Source organism: Eutrigla gurnardus, assembly GCF_963514095.1.
Source record: "Eutrigla gurnardus genome assembly, chromosome: 20".
Classification (NCBI taxonomy): Eukaryota; Metazoa; Chordata; class Actinopteri; order Perciformes; family Triglidae; genus Eutrigla; species Eutrigla gurnardus.
The window spans coordinates 21302252-21321252 of NC_139931.1; the positions used below are offsets into that span (position 1 = coordinate 21302252).

General features: G+C 43.0%; 2 protein-coding genes across 3 annotated transcripts in view; one reads left to right on the forward strand and one right to left on the reverse strand.

Annotated features, from left to right (window-relative positions):
- Positions 1–19001, reverse strand: part of LOC311030465 (syntaxin-binding protein 4) — a gene marked incomplete at its 5' end in the record, with an annotated part of 313894 nt that overhangs the window by 46647 nt on the left and 248246 nt on the right. The window lies entirely within an intron of this gene.
- rrn3 (RRN3 homolog, RNA polymerase I transcription factor) lies at positions 64–18150 on the forward strand. 2 transcript variants are annotated; one of them, XM_084036232.1, is made up of 17 exons: positions 64–389; positions 535–591; positions 673–762; positions 1615–1744; positions 1972–2031; positions 3161–3224; positions 3729–3798; positions 4270–4368; positions 4565–4648; positions 7931–8054; positions 8166–8296; positions 9111–9241; positions 9333–9520; positions 12819–12927; positions 13882–14034; positions 15765–15849; positions 16719–18150. In XM_084036232.1, exons 1-17 carry the CDS (start codon positions 294–296, stop codon positions 16863–16865), a joined length of 1818 nt encoding a protein of 605 aa, XP_083892358.1. In that variant the 5' UTR covers positions 64–293; the 3' UTR covers positions 16866–18150. The 2 variants fall into 2 exon arrangements, with proteins under 2 accessions (XP_083892358.1, XP_083892359.1); XM_084036233.1 differs by having other exon boundaries at positions 15765–15864; positions 16719–16846.

The window sequence follows — 19001 nt, forward strand, 5'->3', positions numbered from 1 at the left end:
GAGTGTATCGGAAGAGTTTGAGTGCCGCACCCATGCTCCCGTATTCACTTCCGTAAACAATTGGTTCTCTTCCTCTTTGAACACACGCGCTTGTATATTGACGGCAGATATTTTCCAAACACTGTAGTTACTATATAAAAACCATGAACATTGTCCTCAAACAGTCCACCGCTTACGGCGTTACCGAACCAGAATGACAGGTCGTGTTTTTTCTCTTCGGCTCGAGCTTTTAGGTAACTCTCGTAACAACACACGCTAGCAAAGTGTATTGCTGTTTTGTACATGAGAGAAACATGGAGGTAGACGGTCGGGACTTCTTGAACACTCCTCCAGCTAAGACGGTTAGATTTGGAGGCAGTGTTGCGGAAACGTTAGCTAAACATAAGCAGGTGAGTCCACTTGTGTCCGCTAACTTCCCTCCACAAACAGCTGTACTGAGTAATGTTAGCCACTTTGGTATTTCTGGAAGGGGGTGTTGGTGATGAATACCAATCGTATGTTGACAGGGATTTGATTTTCTCTTCTTGTTCGAAGGGGGACTCGAGTGACTATGAACTGTTGAAGCATCAGCTCGCTGATCCGGATATAAAGGTACAGTAAAGCATCGGTGTTTATTTGAGCTGACCTGGGATCTGTGGTGTGGCTTCCTTAGTGAGCTCTCTCCTCTGACAGGACGCTCAGATCATCAACTGGCTACAAGAGTTTCGGAGTTGTGTGACCCACCTTAGCAAGGACCATGAACAGCTCATCTATACTATCCTGGTGAGTATGGAAAGACTTCTGCCCTTCTGTCCCAGTGTCCCTGCTAATGCCTTCAGCCCTCAGCCTCAGGGACTTGACTGACATCAGCTGGTACATGGTTGAGTGTGATAGACCTAAGTGCTTCAAATGGTAACCCATTCCTCTGATTTCAAGCGTTTTATTTTCCATATAAAACATTTTATGTTAATGTTTCTGTGTAAAAGCAGTCAGTCTGAACACCCATGTGCCATTGTCTTTGTTTACCTTTTGTAATTCCTCCGGGCTGCCCCTGTTTGACCAGACAGCAACCTCTGGTACTGAAAAGTGAAGCCCACGCTAAAGTGCCTTTAACTTGCATTCTTTCTACTAACCATGTGGGTGTGACTTTTCTGGTTGTAAAAAGAAATCTGGTTGTATAGAAGTCTGTGAGAAAATGGTCCTACTTCTCTCTTGATGTATTATCTCAGTAAACATTGTAAACATGAGTTTATGGTCTCAATCTCTAGTTTCAAGTCTTCTTCAATCCAGCATGATGTTCATTTAGTACATTATGGTCCATTTAGAGTCCAACAGACCAGAAAGCAGGGGATGCTTTAGGGGGTGGGGCTTACCTGCTGATTGACAGGTCGCTACCAGAGCCTCGCTACTAATGCAATTAGCTACTTTAATGACTTTAACACTTAACTGTACAGTTAACTTTGAATTATGAAGCTAGCTTTGTTAGCAACATCAAACCAAAAGCTAGCATTGCATGGGGGACCTAGACCACGTTAAGAGCTGAAATTATTAGTCAACGGTTCAGTCAATAGAAAATGAATGAGCAACTCTATTGATTATTGATTATCTCTGAAACTCTTCTCTGTGTTTTTCCAGAGGCTTCCATGGGTGGGTCGGAGCCAGGCTGTGGTGGAGGAGTACATGACCTTCCTCAGTAACCTGGTCTCAGCCCAAACCGTCTACCTGTGTGCCTGCATCAAGATGGTGGTGTCCCACTTCACTCCCAGTAGGTTCCTTTTACAGGTGGTTAAAAAAAATCACAATCAAATTTCCAATTTAAGATCTCACAGTGGTGTCAAAGTAGTAGTTGTAGTAGAAGTAGAATTTCTAGTCTGTTGCCGGACCACTTTATGTTTTCAGTGTGGTGTGAGTGTTGACTCCATCCCACCATCAGTGACTTAAGAAATAAGTCACTGATGGTGACTAAGAAATAACGTGTGTTTTTGTTCCCAGAGAGAGTGACCATCAGTGAAGGAGGCATTGATATCTCTGATTCGGATGATGAAGATGAAAGTAGGTTGTTCCTCTTATTTCAAGTAAAATTTCAACAGTGTTCGTGTCAGAAACTAGAAACCTACTTTGGTTCAAAAAAGCCCCAGATCAGAAATTAGCCTCAGAGGACTCTACAGAGTACAGAGTACTACATCCTCTGTCCTGGACCCTCCATCGACTAAGCAAAAACTCCCTAAAACACCCTTCTATCAGAGAAAAAGAATGGACGACACCTTAGGGAGAGCAACAGACGAGGGATCCTCTACTCGGATGGACAGAAGTGCAATAGACGTCCCGTGCAGGGACGTCACTAGGATTTAAAGACAGGGGGGCTTAGCCCCCAGGAGAAGCATCTTTGTAGTACTGTATTAGAACTACAACCAGTGAAGAAGTCCAGCTAGTAACAAGTTAAAAGCAACAGACATCGTCTTCTTCCATTCTCTTCTGTTGAACAAGTGTTACTGTCATGTTAACTTTTAGACTCATTAAAGCCGTATGCTTAGAACAGGCCCTGATTATGCGTATGCAGGAATGAGACTCTTGGACTTGATATAACTGGTTAGCTCCACCCGGGCCACTGGAAGCAGCCGGACATTAATAACAAGTGCACCCAGAACAATAACACTAACAGAACAGTCATTTTAGATCAAATAAACAACACTTTTTTTTTTTTACTGCAGACTGTTTCAATCCATAATGGTTATCGGTCTCCTAGATTAGTAATAATCGGTATCAGCCCTGAAGAAGCAAGATGGGTCGACCCCTACTCTAAACCCCACCCCTTTTATGTGAACGCACCCACAGTCAGACTGAGAAACCTGGTTGATTGACTGATTAATGACCAGTGTCGTATGATCGTTTAGTGATCACACTTGTAGGAGTTAGTTCAGACAAATAACCTGAAGGTACCTGGGGATGTTGAGATCTCTTCATAGTACACGACTCAGAATCCACTTGGAAGTGGACCGAGAGCCACCGTTTCAGCTGGTCTCGGTTTGCTTGTTGGTCAGCATCCTGGCACTAACCAGGAAAACAGACCTGAGCTGATTTGATCCAAACCAAACAGGTTAGGAGACAGAGCAACCATGACTCTCTGCTTAAATACAAATTATTAAATGATGAATGTTTCTCTACGGTTTCATTTGTTCAGACCTCCCCAGAAAGTTTGATCAGTGTCACCAGGCGCTGCAGCTCATCACCAGATACGTTCCATCGTAAGTTGCTTCTTCTTCATCTCGTCTTTATATGACAAATGTTATATCTATTATGTCATATAGAAATCTATTTCTGCTGTATGAGTTCTAGTCTGTCCCACTGAAGGTGACAGAGAGGCTGGTTGGTAGACTTTTAACAATCCAATTAAAGATTTAAGGCCTCTTTTTAGTGGCTAAACCATCAAATTGCACCTGTCGTTATTGCCTGGATAAAGGTTCTGCTTGTATAGATTTGAGTTATTTGTTGTCACGCTACCAGGAAGAGTAGTTGGGGCAGCTAACAGGGATCCAAATAAATCCATTAGCTATCCTTTCACTCATATCCATATAGTATACACAGCTCTAGGATCAATACATCTATTTACAACACACACATCAATTGTTATTAAATATACAGTATTACTGGAAACCAATAAACACTTTGTGTTTCCTTTGACTGACTACTGCCAGTTTCCTGCCTGGTTTTCAGTATTGTGCTGCTAACGTTTTGTCCTCTTCTTTCAGGACCAGTCGCTTTCTGATGCCCATTCTGCAGGAGAACTTCCCCTTCGTGCAGAAATCCTCCACCACGCTGGTAAGAGACGCCAAATTCTCCTTCACATCATCAGGACACTTTTGAGGGTCATTTGTGGATTTGCATAAATAAACATGGCCTTATACAGATATGTTATAAGATTGCTTCCTGAACACATTTCAATCGTTTGGACATATTTGTTGTTTCGATTTTAAAGTGGGGTAATTTAGGAGATATACCCCCAGTACCATAGCGCTAGTACTAAGCCATTCGGCTGATAGCGGCTATCTTGACCAATGCTGACCATCGCTAAAAATGCTTCCGAGGGGGTATTTGGCTGGATGTCATGGTGGAAATTACCTAGGGTGCATTTCACTCCGAACCATCACTTTAATATCATGCTACAATCACATTCTTCTCCTTATGTCTATATACCGACGAGAAGCAGATACCACCCGAGCCTAGTAGCACAGTTATCCCAGCAGCAGACAGACTGCTTGTGTTGATGGATCATGTGTTGCTCTCTTACAGGAGTGTTACGTCCACAACCTCCTGAGGGTGACGACATACATACCGTCCATTAGACGAGACGTGCTGGAGGTGATCATCGGAAAGATGCTCAAACTGGATGTAAGTGCTTTATATAGTATAGTATAATATAGTAAGAGATGGATCCATGTTTGACTGCAGTCAGGTCTTCACAGAGCTTTAGGTTGTGTGTGTTTTTTTAAATGTACTATTTCAGCAGCTATGTTGATTCTTTCATGTTATTTAATCACTAGAAACATCTCCTGCTGTGTTTAACAATATGTGATTTGTATTTCAGGTGAATGCGTCCCGGTCAGGCATTGAGGAAGCTGAGGAGAATGTGACGCAGAATCAGCGGGACGAGGAAGGACTCTTTGACATGGTAACACTGGTCTGGGGGAGGGCTTTAGTTCTTCATGTTCAGCGTTTGGTCCAGCGAGCAGTGAGCAGTTTTGCTGTTTGAAACCTTTTAGCTTCACATTGCTGGACAGGTTGTATTTAAGTGTTCAGATTGAACAGGTCTGGCAGGAATCATTTCTTGGGGTGTTTTGTGGAATTGAACCAAATTATCAATTAAATTAGCTCTTTTGGTTGATTGAGTAACCAAGGGGCCTACCTGATACTGGTATCATTTACATTACATTAAAGGCATTTAGCAGACACTTTCGTCCAAAGCGACTTACAATAAGTACATTTGTCAAAAGAAAGAAACCACAACATATCATTGCCGATAAAGTAAGAGCTAAAAAATAGAGACAAGAGAAAGTAGTAGCTGTTCAGCAAACATACCTTAAAGAGTCAGTGTGTAGGAATGACTCCCATCTAGTGGTGAAGTTGTATTTTGCATTCAGATAAATAGTGCTCTCTAGTGCATTGCTTTGTTGTAACTCCGGTAGCCGTTATGAACCAAGAAGCTCTGACAATATGTCGTCCAACACCACTTGACCAGTATTCTTTCAGGTGATGAGGTTGATATTTCAAACAAACATGTGAGCCTGTAGAAGTCATTACACCTCCAGCAAGATAGTCATTTATGTTGGTTTATTTCTGGTAGCCTTCCATTACGATGTCGTAGCCTTTAGCATCAGCTAACAACTAGACACACAAAGGAATGTGACTAAAGTGCTCATATTGCTCTACAACACTGACTGTAAAAGGTCAAAGGTCGTGTCCGGGACGTCCACCACGGGGGGATGAAAAGCTCAGTAGAAGTCGCTCTCGCTGATGTGATCTACTTTCATTCACGCTGGCTCTGAACAACATCACATTTAGGTTCATGTCCCTCCTCGGAGGTTCTAGTCTTCAACATGGAGGAACGCCATGGAAGCCTCCGGAGGACTTACCGTCCAATGGAAACACAGAGAAGACATTCTTTGTTTACGAGGAGAAATCAGATTACTGGCAAAGGTTATTATACACTTATGAGGACCTATTTATGAATGAAGATATTGATATTAGATAATAAATTACTTAAAATGTTACACACTGTCCCTCTATCGACAACAGTGCTATGATCAAAGTGCTATAGGTAAGTGCTTTTTTTTTGGGGGGGGGGGGGCTGTTAGAGGGTCATGCTATGCAGAGTCGAGGTGAAGTCTGAACAGGTGAAGCTTGAGCCTTTTTCGGAAGATGGCAAGTGACTCTGCTGGCCTGACATTGGTCGGGAGTTCGTTCCACCACTGAGGACCAGAACAGAGAAGAGTCTGGACTTTGCTGAGCAACATTTGTTTGATTTCAGCGATGGTGGTGCCAGCCGGCCAGCTGAAGTAGAGGAGCGAAGTGCTCGCTTCGGGGCGTGTGGTTTGACCCGCGTTTGAAGGTACAGTGGTGTGAAAAAGTATTTGCCCCCTTCCTGCTTTCTTCTTTTTTTGCATGTTTGTCACACTTAAATTTTTCAGATCATCAAACAAATTTTAATATAAGGCAAGGATAACTCAAGTAAACACAAAATGCAGTTTTTAAATGAAGTTTTCTTTTATTAAGGGGAAAAGAAAATCCAAATGTACATTGCCCTATGTGAAAAAGTATTTGCCCCCTAAACCTAATAACTGGTTGGGCCACCCTTAACAGCAGCAACAGCCATCAAGCGTTTGCGATAACTTGCAATGAGTCTTTGACAGCGCTGTGGAGGAATTTTGGCCCACTCGTCTTTGCACAGTCGTTGTAATTCCACCTTATTGGAGGGTTTTCGAGCATGAACCTCCTTTTTGAGGTCATGCCACAGCATCTCAATAGGATTCAGGTCAGGACTTTGACTAGGCCACTCCAAAGTCTTAATTTTGTTCTTCTTTAGCCATTCAGAGGTGGACTTGCTGGTGTGTTTTGGATCATTATCCAGCTGCAGAACCCAAGTTCGCTTCAGCTTGAGGTCTCGAACAGATGGACAGACATTCTCCTTCAGGATTTGTTGGTAGACAGCAGAATTCATGGCTCCATTTATCACAGCAAGTCTTCCAGGCCCTGAAGCAGCAAAACAGCCCCAGACCATCACACTACCACCACCATATTTTACTGTTGGTATGATGTTCTTTTTCTGAAAAGCGGTGTTACTTTTACGCCAGATGTATTGGGACACACACCTTCCATAAAGTTCAACTTTTGTCTCGTCAGTCCACAAATTATTCTCTCAAAAGTGTTGGGGATCATCAAGATGTTTCCTGGCAAACATTAGATGAGCTTTAATATTTTTTTGGCTCAGCAGTGGTTTCCGTCTCGGCCATGTAGGCCATTTTTGCCCAGTGTCTTTCTTATGGTAGAGTCATGAACATTGACCTTAATTGATGCAAGTGAGTCCTGCAGTTCTTTTGATGTTGTTCTGGGGTCTTTTGTCACCTCTTGGATGAGTCGTCGCTGCACTCTTGGCGTCATTTTGGTTGGCCGGCCACTCCTGGGAAGGCTCATCACGGTGTAATGTATTCGCCATTTGTGGATTATGGCTCTCACTGTGGTTCTCTTGAGTCTCAAAGCTTTAGAAATGGCTTTATAACCTTTTCCAGACTGATAGATCTCAATTGCTTTCTTTCTCATTTGTTCCTGAATTTCTTTGGTTTTCACCATGATGTCTTGCTTTTGAGGAGCTTCACTTTGTCAGGCAGGTCCTATTTAAGTGAATTCTTGATTGGGAACTGGTGTGGCAGTAATCAGGCCTGGGGGTGGCTAGAGAAATTGAACTCAGGTGTGATAAACCTTAGTTAAGTTATGTTTTAACTGGAGGGGCAAATACTTTTTCACACAGGGCCATGAAGGTTTGGATTTTTTTCTCCCTTTATAATACAAACCTTCATTTAAAAACTGCATTTTGTGTTTACTTGAGTTATCCTTGCCTTATATTAAAATTTGTTTGGTGATCTGAAACATTTAAGTGTGACAAACATGCAAAAAAAGAAAAAAGCAGGAAGGGGGCAAATACTTTTTCACACCACTGTAAATGGGTGTAGTTCCACTGATGGCCTTGAAGGCCAGTACCATCGTCTTGAATTGGATGCGGGCTGAGGAGTTCGGTTTTATGCAGATTAAGCTTGAGATGATGCGTAGTTGTCCAGGCGGATCGGTACTTTCCTAAATATATAACAATTAATAGTACGAATGGGAATAAAAGTGACTTCACAATGTAGAAAAGCTGTGGTATGTTTCTATAACCGTAACCTGACTGTCTGTCTGTCAGGATGAGGACATGTCAGCTGATCAGCCCTCCAGGATGACTGCGATGGCCCACCCGGTGGCGTCTAGACTGGACACTCTCATGGTTGTTCTGATAGCTTATATCAAGGACGTCTGCCACACCAACGGTAGCTGCATAACACTCCGACTGACTGAAATATATTTGAAACATATTTTTTAATTTGTGTGTATTTTTGGCTGTAAAGTGTGACGACGTCTTTGATGTGTGTGTCTCTCAGGCTCTCTTCACGTGGAAAGGACGAAGGATCTGTACAGAGATCTGCTGAGTGTGTTCGACAAGCTCATTCTGCCCACGCACGCCTCCTCTCATGTCCAGTACACTCTCTTTTACCTCTGCAGCTTCAGAGTGGTCAGTACTTCATACACCATGTGCATTAGAAATAAGTACGACTAGTGATGGGAAAAAGCAAGATGTAGCATTTAGCCCTCACTGAGGTCAGGTGACCACACAAACAGATACAGTTGGAGCATTTAGCAGCGTAAAAGACATTTAATTCAGGAGTTGATGGAGGGGGATGGAAAGAGCTCAGAACGTTGAGCCCAAGCAGAGAGAAAGCTGTATATGATTCACTTACGCTTTAAAGAGTCCAGGTGGGTAAAAGAAAACTCAACTCTCGGTTCACCTTCCATTGTTGTTTGCTTGTGTAAAAGGACAGTGCTGCAGTTAGGGCTGAAACGATTCCACGAGTTACTCGAGTTACTTGAGTACCTCGATTACAAACAAAAATGGCAAAAACAAAAGGCAAAAAAAAAACGAGGCAAAAACTCTGCCTCGAAGCTTCGTTAAATTCCTATCTCTACATTATGCGGCTGCTCAGTAGGGATCATTGTTCCACACGGAGTGTTTTTGAGGAAGTCAGGGCTCCAGAGTGACCATTTAGGGCACACATGCGACCAAAAATCAGTGAAGTGCGGCTAAATATGTTCCTTGGTCGACATTTAGCGGGTCTGTTTGTGTGTAGCGTCATGTTTTTTCCCCACAGCATACAGAGATGAATGACCACTAGCACAAGGCCTACAATCGTTTCACATTTGCTGTGAACTCACCATAAATCCTCACACATTGACTGTATATTACATGGGATCACATAGAAACTTGCCTTCTGCTCTTTCACTGATGCTTTTTTTTCTGGATTCCATGTATTGTCATGTCTTCGTTCCAGGCTTTGGCTGAGGCCTTCTTGGATCACCTGTGGAGGATCCTGCAGAGTCCCTCTCAGCCTGCTGTGCTCCGCCAGGCAGCCGCTGGATACCTGGGCAGCTTCCTGGCTCGAGCCAAGTTCATCCCCATCGCGTGAGTTCACTCTGCTGAGGAAAACACGGGTCAAAGTGTGCCGTTTTTATTTTGCTGACTTGCTCATCGTTCTCGCTCTCCCTCCATGCAGCACTGTGCGGGCCTGCCTGGACCTGCTGCTCCCCTGGATCCACCGCTACATCGATAGCCAGGACAGCAGTGGCAGACAGGCCTGCTGTGACATCAGCCTGCACGGGCCTTTCTACACCGCCTGCCAGGCCATCTTCTACACACTGGTCTTCAGACACAGAGCCATGCTGGAGGGCAACATGAAGAAAGGTACCACACCAGATCCCTGATCCCGGTGTAAGGCTTTATTCATATCTTTGATATTCATATTTGGACTCGTTATTATTAGGGCATCACCTCAATTAAGAGGATATTACAGATACATATTTAATAACTCCGTAGACATACACTACATTGCCAAAAGTATTGGCTCACCTACCTTGACTGGCATATGAACTTAAGTGACATCGATTCTTAATCCATAGGGTTTAATATGACGTCGGCCCACCCTTTGCAGCTATAACAGCTTCAACTCTTCTGGAAGGCTTTCCACAAGGTTTAGGAGTGTGTTTATGGGACTTTTTGACCATTCTTCCAGAAGTGTATTTGTGAGGTCACACACTGATGTTGGAGGGAAGGCCTGGCTCTCAGTCTCCACTCTAATTCATCCCAAAGGTGTTCTATCAGGTTGAGGTCAGGACTCTGTGCAGGCCAGTCAAGTTCATCCACACCAAACCCTCTCCTCCATGTCTTTATGGACATGTTGGAACAGGAAGGGGCCCAAACTGTTCCACAAAGTTGGGAGCATGGAATTGTCCAACATCTCTTGGTATGCTGAAGCATTCCTTCATTCCTTTCACTGGAACTAAGGGGCCAAACCCAGCTCCTGAAAAACAACCCCACACCATAATCCTCCTACACCAAACTTTACATGTAGCACAATGCAGTCAGACAAATACCGTTGTCCTGGCAACCGCCAAACCCAGACTCGTCTATCAGATTGCCAGATGGAGAAGCGTGATTGGTCACTCCAGAGAACATCTCCACTGCTCTAAAGTCCAGTGGTGGTGTGCTTAACACCTTGGATGCAGCTGATCGCCATGGAAACCCATTCCATGAAGCTCTCTACTCTGTTCTTGAGTTAATCTGAAGGCCACATGAAGTTTGGAGGTCTGTAGTGATTGACTCTGCCGAAAGTTGGTGACCTCTGTGCACTATGTGCCTCAGCATCCGCTGACCCCGCTCCATCATTTTACGTGGTCTACCACTTCTTGGCTGAGTTGCTGTCGTTCCCAATCACTTCCACTTTGTTCTAATCCCACTGACAGTTGGCTGTTGAATATTTAGGAGTGAGGACATTTCAGGATTGGACTTGTTGCACAGGTGGCATCCTATCACAGCACCACGCTGGAATTCACTGAGCTCCTGAGAGCGACCCATTCTTTCACACATGTTTGTAGAAACATTCTTCATGCCTCGGTGCTTGATTTTATACGCCTGTGGTCATGGACGTGATTGGAACACCTGATTTCAATTATTTGGATGGGTGAGTGAATACTTTTGGCTATATAGTGTGTATATTGTTGGTCAGTAACCAATTACTATCAGTAACTTGTGAATCAATCTCATAAGTTAAGTTGTCTCGATACACTGATCCTTCTTTTCTGCTCAGAAGAAATATCCACGGACAATGACAATGGCCATTAATGAACATGTATGTTTAATAAGGCTGTCAAACGATTACACATTTTAATCAGAATGAATGGTGGTGAATGGTGATTAATCACAGCTATCCTGTGATTAATTTACCATTCGTAAAAATATATGAAAAATTCCCATATTCTCTGTATATTTTTGTGGGAACGGAAAGAGAAATGACAAAAGGGGTATATGCACCTGAATGTGAAGCCTAACTAAGGGATGCACCAATGCCACTTAAACACATACCTACACTTCAGTACTCATATGAGTACTTAATTATACCACTTAGTGCTCTAACAATAACTTTGTTAATAACTTTAAAACATTCAACTTCGTGTTTTCCTGATACAACCAGAGCAGGGTTTGCAGTAGAGATAATTAAAGATAAAAAAAAGCTAAGCGACTCAGAGAAGCAGCTTGTCACTCAGTGCAGGTCCACCTTAAAGGTCCTGCAACAAACTTGGATTTCAATTTACAATTTCTTGGATAATAGATAATAGTGTCTTTAACTATTATCCAAGAAATTGTGGAAGCAGTGACATAATTTTGTCATGGTCCTTTTGGTCAAGTTTGTATTGGTGAGCACTACGTCCATAGATGAATTCCACAAAAACGTCACCATGTTCAGATGGACGTTCAACAATGTTTCCAATGAACCAGTCATCATCATCATATATACAGGCAATATATTTTCCTGGCTGGAAATTGGAGTTTTGTGGCTGATCTGTCTGCGAGTGTTCTGCCTCCGGGTGTTCTGTATCCAAGTGTTCTGAATCCGATTGTTGTCCTGCATCGACATCTGTGAATAGTGTATGCTGTGATATTCTTTTCATCTGTATCTTATTTTTGGAAATTGGTATAAAGCAATGATGCAATTGTGTTCCACTGATCGTTTTGGCCGAGGCGTAACGTCTCTCCTATTCGTCCGTTTCCTCGTGTTTTTTAATATCTTCTGCACTAACAAAGAAGAATGTAATGTTCTTAATGTTTTATTTTGCCCATTGAAACATCTCCATTGTTGTCAGAATATGGTTTGCATCAGTGGCCTGCAGACTTGCTCGTGCTGCAAGTCACTTGTCGCAGGCGGGTCTCTTTCATCGGGATAAGGGGTTAATTTGTGATTTTCAGGAAATAAATGGCCAGCAGTCTAAATATTTAATTGTTTGCCATCACTGAGCATAATACTAAGTTATTTCCACTATTTTCATGCTTTATCATCACTAAATTCTCCCTGATCTACATTCCAGACTTCTGGAGAAAATGTCCAAAATGGTGCATTATGAAGAATAAAATTCATATTAAGGAGCTTCATAGTCATTTCATTAAAAGAAAGAACAAATATGTATCTTTATCTGGTATAAATCCCATTAGGATCATCAAGTGCCCACATGGTCATTTTTGGGGTCCAAAATATGGGGTTCCAAAAGAGTCACCTCTCCCCGAGAGGGTTTTTAGACCCCCATAAAACCTAAAGGTCCGGGGTAGGTTCGCTTTGGGTACTTTCCATGGTTTATCAAGTGCTTTGATTTTTTGAAGTGCATTTGCTTGTTTAATATCACAAATTAAATCAAATAAATGTATTGAATATGTTTTAGCAAGCCATTTAATTTAGTGTATACATTTTAAAGCAACAGAAAATCACAAGTTACCATAACAGTAGCCAATGTTTCCAATTGACATGAAGTAATAACATGAGACCAAGTACTCAGAGTGTGTGTGTGTGTGTGTGTGTGTGTGTGTGTGTGTGTGTGTGTGTGTGTGTGTGTGTGTGTGTGTGTGTGTGTGTGTGTGTGTGTGTGTGTGTGTGTGTGTGTGTGTGTGTGTGTGTGTGTGTGTGTGTGTGTGTGTGTGTGTGTGTGTGTGTCAGGGCTGGAGTACCTGCAGAGTCTGAACCTGGAGCGGGTGGTGATGTGTCAGCTGAACCCCCTCAAAGTCTGCTTGCCGTCTGTCACCAGCATGTTTGCTGCCATCACCAGGTAACCATCCTATCCTCCAGTCCTCCACACTGACATTTCACATAGTAGTCATTCATATTAACAACCAGATGGTAATGACACCTGGGAATGTATTATTCATCTGTCCCTCCTGCAGTGGTGGAAGATATCACACAATAGTGTGAGCAGCAAGTATGGCAGAGATTTAAATGATTTATTGCACCCAAATTAAATGCCACAGAAAACAATGTTCTAAGTTAGAAGAACACATGCAAACAACATGGACATGACGTCGGCTGTCATCGTCCCTCTCATTAGCGCTCAGTGCTCCACTCTCATTGCTCGCCATCAAGACAGTTTATGACTGAAATACTGGTGTGAATGTGTAGGACACAGATGGATTCTGGGTCGACGCCCAGTTGGGCTTGGAGCAGTGTGCGTGGGCCCTTAGTGTGGAGGGAAGAGCTGCTTCAGCATCGTATCCAGACCTCCTCCTCATAAACACCTGCAGTACACTACCGACTACCAGGTAGCCTGTTTATCCTGACTGCCCAACATGGAGAAGTCTGCTGGTTAAACGCACGACTGCAACTTAGTGGGATAGAATTAAAGCTTGAATTATTAGCATCTAAAAATAAGTGTAGGCTTTCAGAAAAAAAGAAACAAATCCACACAGAGTTGTGTGTTTGTTTTTTCTGCTCTTAGGAACAAGTAACGTAAAATGAACGAACTGGAAAGGCACTTGGAGAGCAGACTGTAGGTAACGGTGTTCACAAACGTGGAAATAATTTTTTTTAAATAGATTACTGAATAGTAACTAATGAATTGTATTTTAATGTAGTAGAAGTATAGGCATCAAATGGAAATACCATCCTTGTTGCTTAAACTTTATTGCCTCTCAGTCGTTGATCGAGTCGTTGAATACAAATAAACTCAACAAAGAGTCCCCCCCTGCCCCCGGTTTCCCTGACAGCAGCTGTTGTTTTGTTCTTTCAGGAAGTATCAGGTGGTGTTCTGCTACAACGTCATAGAAAGGAACAATCGCCATGTGTTGCCGGTGGTCCGCAGCTCTGCAGGGGGCGACAGTGTGACGACCAACACCAACCCTTTAGACAGCTTCTTCCCCTTCGACCCCTACCTTCTCAAGAGGTGCACTGCTGTTCATCTCCGTCGTCTGACTGCAGATTTGGCTGAATGATGTTCTGTAGGGTCCTCCCACAGTCCAAAGACATGCAGGATGGGGATAGGTTAATTGGTGACTCTAAATTGCCCGTAGGTGTGAATGTGAGTGTGAATGGTTGTTTGTCTCTACATGTCGGCCCTGTGATAGACTGGCGACCTGTCCAGGTTGTACCCTGGCTCCAGCCCCCCCCGTGACCCTGAATACAGGATAAGCGGTAGACAATGGATGGATGGATGTTCTGTAGGGTTTGAAGTGGATTCTGTAGTCGTGGTGCATGTTGTAATGGTGTCAGTGGTATGCTGAAAAGGCAAGCATGCAGCCTTCACCTTAACCTCTGAAGAAACCCAGCTAGATTGGAAACTGGTGCTGCTTTTGTATGAGGACTGAAGGAAAAACTTAAGGTGTCAGTGGAAAATACTAATGTTTAAAGGGCTAATATTTGACATCCAATTGTAACTATATCCCACAGTTTTAGTCCTAGCTAGTACAGCACATGTCCTTTTTTCTCTTTTCTGTCATATTAACCCATGAGTATTACAGAATCCACAAATAATGCGTGTGTGTGTGCATGCGTGTGTGTGTGCGTGCGTGCGCATGCGTGTGTGTATATGGCGTCAGAATCGTTTCATATTACTTGCGCAACTATCAACTGAACGCGTCACACCCGCGTGCTTTGACGCCTGTGCAGCACACAGCGCCTGACGTGTAATGTAGTTTCCTCATTGACTTATAATGGTCACGCGTTCACGCGCACGTTCACGCGTGATGGCTGCTGCACGCCTGTGATCACATTACGCGGAGTAACTACGCGTAACATTCATGCGTTTTTTAGCGAACGCACGCATTAACGCTCGCATGAAGATAATTGAACATTTTTGTCAGGCGCTCACATGTACGCGGAAACGACGTGCGCAGACTCTGTCACGCGTAACAAGAAGCGGCGTACATATGAAGCAGCGTGCGCACGTCTGTCTGTCACTGTTTGACAAATGTTGTTACGCGTTCACACGCACGTGCGGTCGCAGATTCTGATGCTGCGCGGCCGGAATTGATCTGCTGTGCGCACCTACTCCGCGTAACATAAGCGTGTAATGTAGTTGCCTCCCCTGGTTGACTGAAATAAACAGGCCAACTACATTACGCGTTCAAGTTACGCGGAGTAGTTGCGCACAGCAGATCAATTCCGGCCGCGCAGCATCAGAATCTGCGACCGCACGTGCGTGTGAACGCGTAACAACATTTGTCAAACAGTGACAGACAGACGTGCGCACGCTGCTTCATATGTACGCAGCTTCTTGTTACGCGTGACATACAACCTGCGCACGACAACGCACGCACGCACGCACGCACGCACGCATAACAAATAACCATGCGTTCACACACACGCTGCTGCGCATCTTTCTAAGTGTTTTGACATCGATTTACCTTCATAGTGTGTATACGTGTGTGTGTGTGTGTGTGTGTGTATACGTGTGTGTGTATACGTGTGTGTGTGTGTGTGTGTGTATACGTGTGTGTGTGTGCGTGTGTGTGTGCGTGCGTGTGTGTGCGTGTGTGTGCGTGTGTGCGTGCGTGTGTGTGTGCGTGCGTGTGTGTGTGCGTGCGTGTGTGCGTGCGTGTGTGTGTGTGTGCGTGTGTGTGTGTGTGTGTGTATGTATGTGCGTGTGTGTGTGTGTATGCGTGTGTGTATGTGTAGGTCTGGACAGCTGATTGAGCCTCTGTACCAGGTCTGGGAGGAACTATGGGACACTGAGCTGCTGCCCACCAAACCAGGACAGCAGGTGAGCTGACAGAAGGTTAGCGATGTTAAGCAGCACTCAAACAGTGTGGAAGTCCTTCACAAACAGAAGATCTACCTCTGTGTAAATAACAATCTGTTTCATGTATAAAACATAACTCAGCCATGTTATATGATATGCTACTTCAGTACACAGAACAAATATTATTATTACTCATAGTAAAATGGAAATGAAGAGTTAATATCCAGAAATTCACATTCAGTTTTATTGTAGTTCTTTCACCTAATATCACAACACAGCCTGTGTCCCTGGACTTCCCTGAAAAACTTTATACACACATATACACACCACTGACTATCCATGTTGCCAGAGTACACATGAGTATACGTCAGGATGGTACCACCTCCACCTCATTTTGTTATTATTATTATTAACCACATTAATAATCATGATAATAGTAAACTTTATGTGTATATCACCCTTAAGAACTGGGTTCATGTACACTATAACCACAGAAGGTGAGGTGAAACAAAAGCAAGTCAAACCTAAGGTGAGATTTAAATGTTGAAAACACAGTGCTATAGATAAATCAATATAATCAAATCACTGTAATGAATGCAAATAGAAAAACTGCATTATCACCAAAAGTAAGGTAATAAATATATAAAAATAGCAGTAAAAAGATGACGTCACATAAAAGCCAGTCCGTATAAACAGGTTTTAAGATGTGATTTAAAAGAGACATTGACATGGTAAAGTGGCACTTTCACGTTGTAGTAAAGATATGAAATCTATGAAATGCAATATGCAATATGAGAGAATATCCAGGTTGAGTGTATGTTGTTCTATCATGAATGGGACTCATCATGGGTGTGGTTTTCTGTGCTCGTGGTTCATTCTGTGTCCGTCAGGGCTCCAGGGAGGACGATGATGACTTCCTGTGTGCGGAGACGGCCCAGACTGATGGAATTGTGGGGATGACGCCCAGCTCCTATGACTCCAACCTCTGCAGTCCCACCGGGGTGGGATCGCCCCCCATCGCCTTCCATAGACCCTGACAGAGCATATTTATTTTCTAAAGATTCAAAGACTAGCTGAAGAACACATGAGCCAGTCACACTAGAAGAGGTGTGACAAGAATGCTCATCTGTGTTCATGAATAACACAACTCAATGTTTCATTTTCCTACAGCTATAGTTCCTCACATTCTGACCTCCTTCCTTTCAGGCTTTAACAAATATTAAGTTTGAAATCGACATAGATTGTAGTAGCGGCTGCGTCACTCTGTTTGTTCTGTATTAGAAAACGATTAAACTTAAAGTAAACAGCTGGAGAAGATGGTAAAATATTGTTTATCATTGTCTCATTCATGAAACAGAATAGAAGTAGAGATTAACACTGAACTGTTTAACGGTCATGGACATACTACAAAAGGAAATGTAGTGGGGCAGCTTAGCTAGAAACTAGATTGTGCATTTCATGATAAAAGCGTGAAATTTAGTACACTTAGAACAAAATTCGATGTGGAGGCATGACAAGTTTTCAATATGGCATTTTCAAGATGGCCACCAGTGACCGCCTGTTTTGAGATTAAATTTCACATTAACAATGGATAATAGCTAATAGAAACATGAAATTTGGTAAAATTATAGCCAGAGAAATGGGGAACATGTAGAGGGATCAAGACTGTTATTATATATATTACTTTATGTTGGATTTATCTACTAAGCATAGCACTTGGGAACTTTCATTTGAATTACTCCTTTTTCAATATGGTGGCAAAGATGGCAGCCAACTACCAAAAATGTTCAAGATGGCGGGCATGCCTGGTCGCCTAGGAGAACAGTGCTTTCAATACAATTGCATTATCTTATTTGGATATCAGTTAGGGTTAGAGAAATGGCCATCAGAAAATCATGATACAAACTGTTGATACTGATGTTGTGGTACTGGCTGTGGCAGTTGCTCAGGGTCTCCAGCCAGAAGATGAGCTATGGTTGGCATTTGGAACTGGAAAAGGTTTTCGATACCTTGCAGCAGGACTGGGGCCTGAGAAGTCATAAGCACTTCCAGTGTTCCATGCACTGACTGGCTGTGACACTGTATCCAGCTTTGCTGGCCATGGGAAGAAGACTGCATGGGCTGTAAAGACTGTCTTTCCAGAACTTACAAATGCCCTGTTAAAAGTATCTTTTGCCCCAGATAACATACCGCAAGATGTTATAGCTACAATCGATAGGTTTGTTATACTGCTGTAGGAAAACAAGGTTAATACCTAATGGTATTTACGTAAACTGTGTATGTAAGGAAACTAAGGACGATATTAAAATATGTATATCAATGTGTATTAATATACACTTTTAATACCTGCTCTAGTAAAAGGGGCACCATCTGTTGGTCAGACAGAACTTTATAGAATTCACGTTAATGACTCCAATGACCACTTATTAATTAATTAACAATTAATCAATATCATTTAATAAATCAGTATCATTTCCTTAGATCATAAGTTCTTGAAAAATAGGGATCTTTGTATTCTGCACAGAAGAAATATCCACTGACAACGACTTTATGCTTTAGGGGAATTTATTGATTAACTAGGGATTTAACAAAAGTGAATAAAACAATAACAGATGTAATAAACAAAACACCAATACAATGCCAGAAATATAACTGGAAATATGATTAACAGCTCATCTAGCACGTTTGGCGATAAAGGCGAGAGTGTTCTTCCTAAGAATTTGGACTCCTTAGTAAAAGGAAAAGTTGAATAATGGGATAAATGACCTCACAGATATGAGATATTAACAGACGCTATTCTTAGTTTCACCCTGCAACTCAGTCATTAAGGCTCATTTATGCTCTACGCTAGACACGCATACGGATACGGACGGAGCCTTCTGTCCGTTCTCTGCGTACATTTCGTCCGTATTTCTGTCCGTATCTGGCAAGCTTGCGGACCAAACGTTGCAGTTCCAACAGAAATCGTGGGGGCAGTGTCGGGCATTGTACACAGAAAGTGCCGTGAATAACGTACACAAATTAAAAAACGTTTTAAAAATGACTGATCGCTGACGCGAGGAAGCGAATGGTGACCGCTAGTCGCTCAGCCGGCGTCACCGGTGAATTGTGCGAGTTCCAAGGCTGGACTGGCCATCGGGCATATCGGGCATTTGCCCGAAGGGCCGATGGCG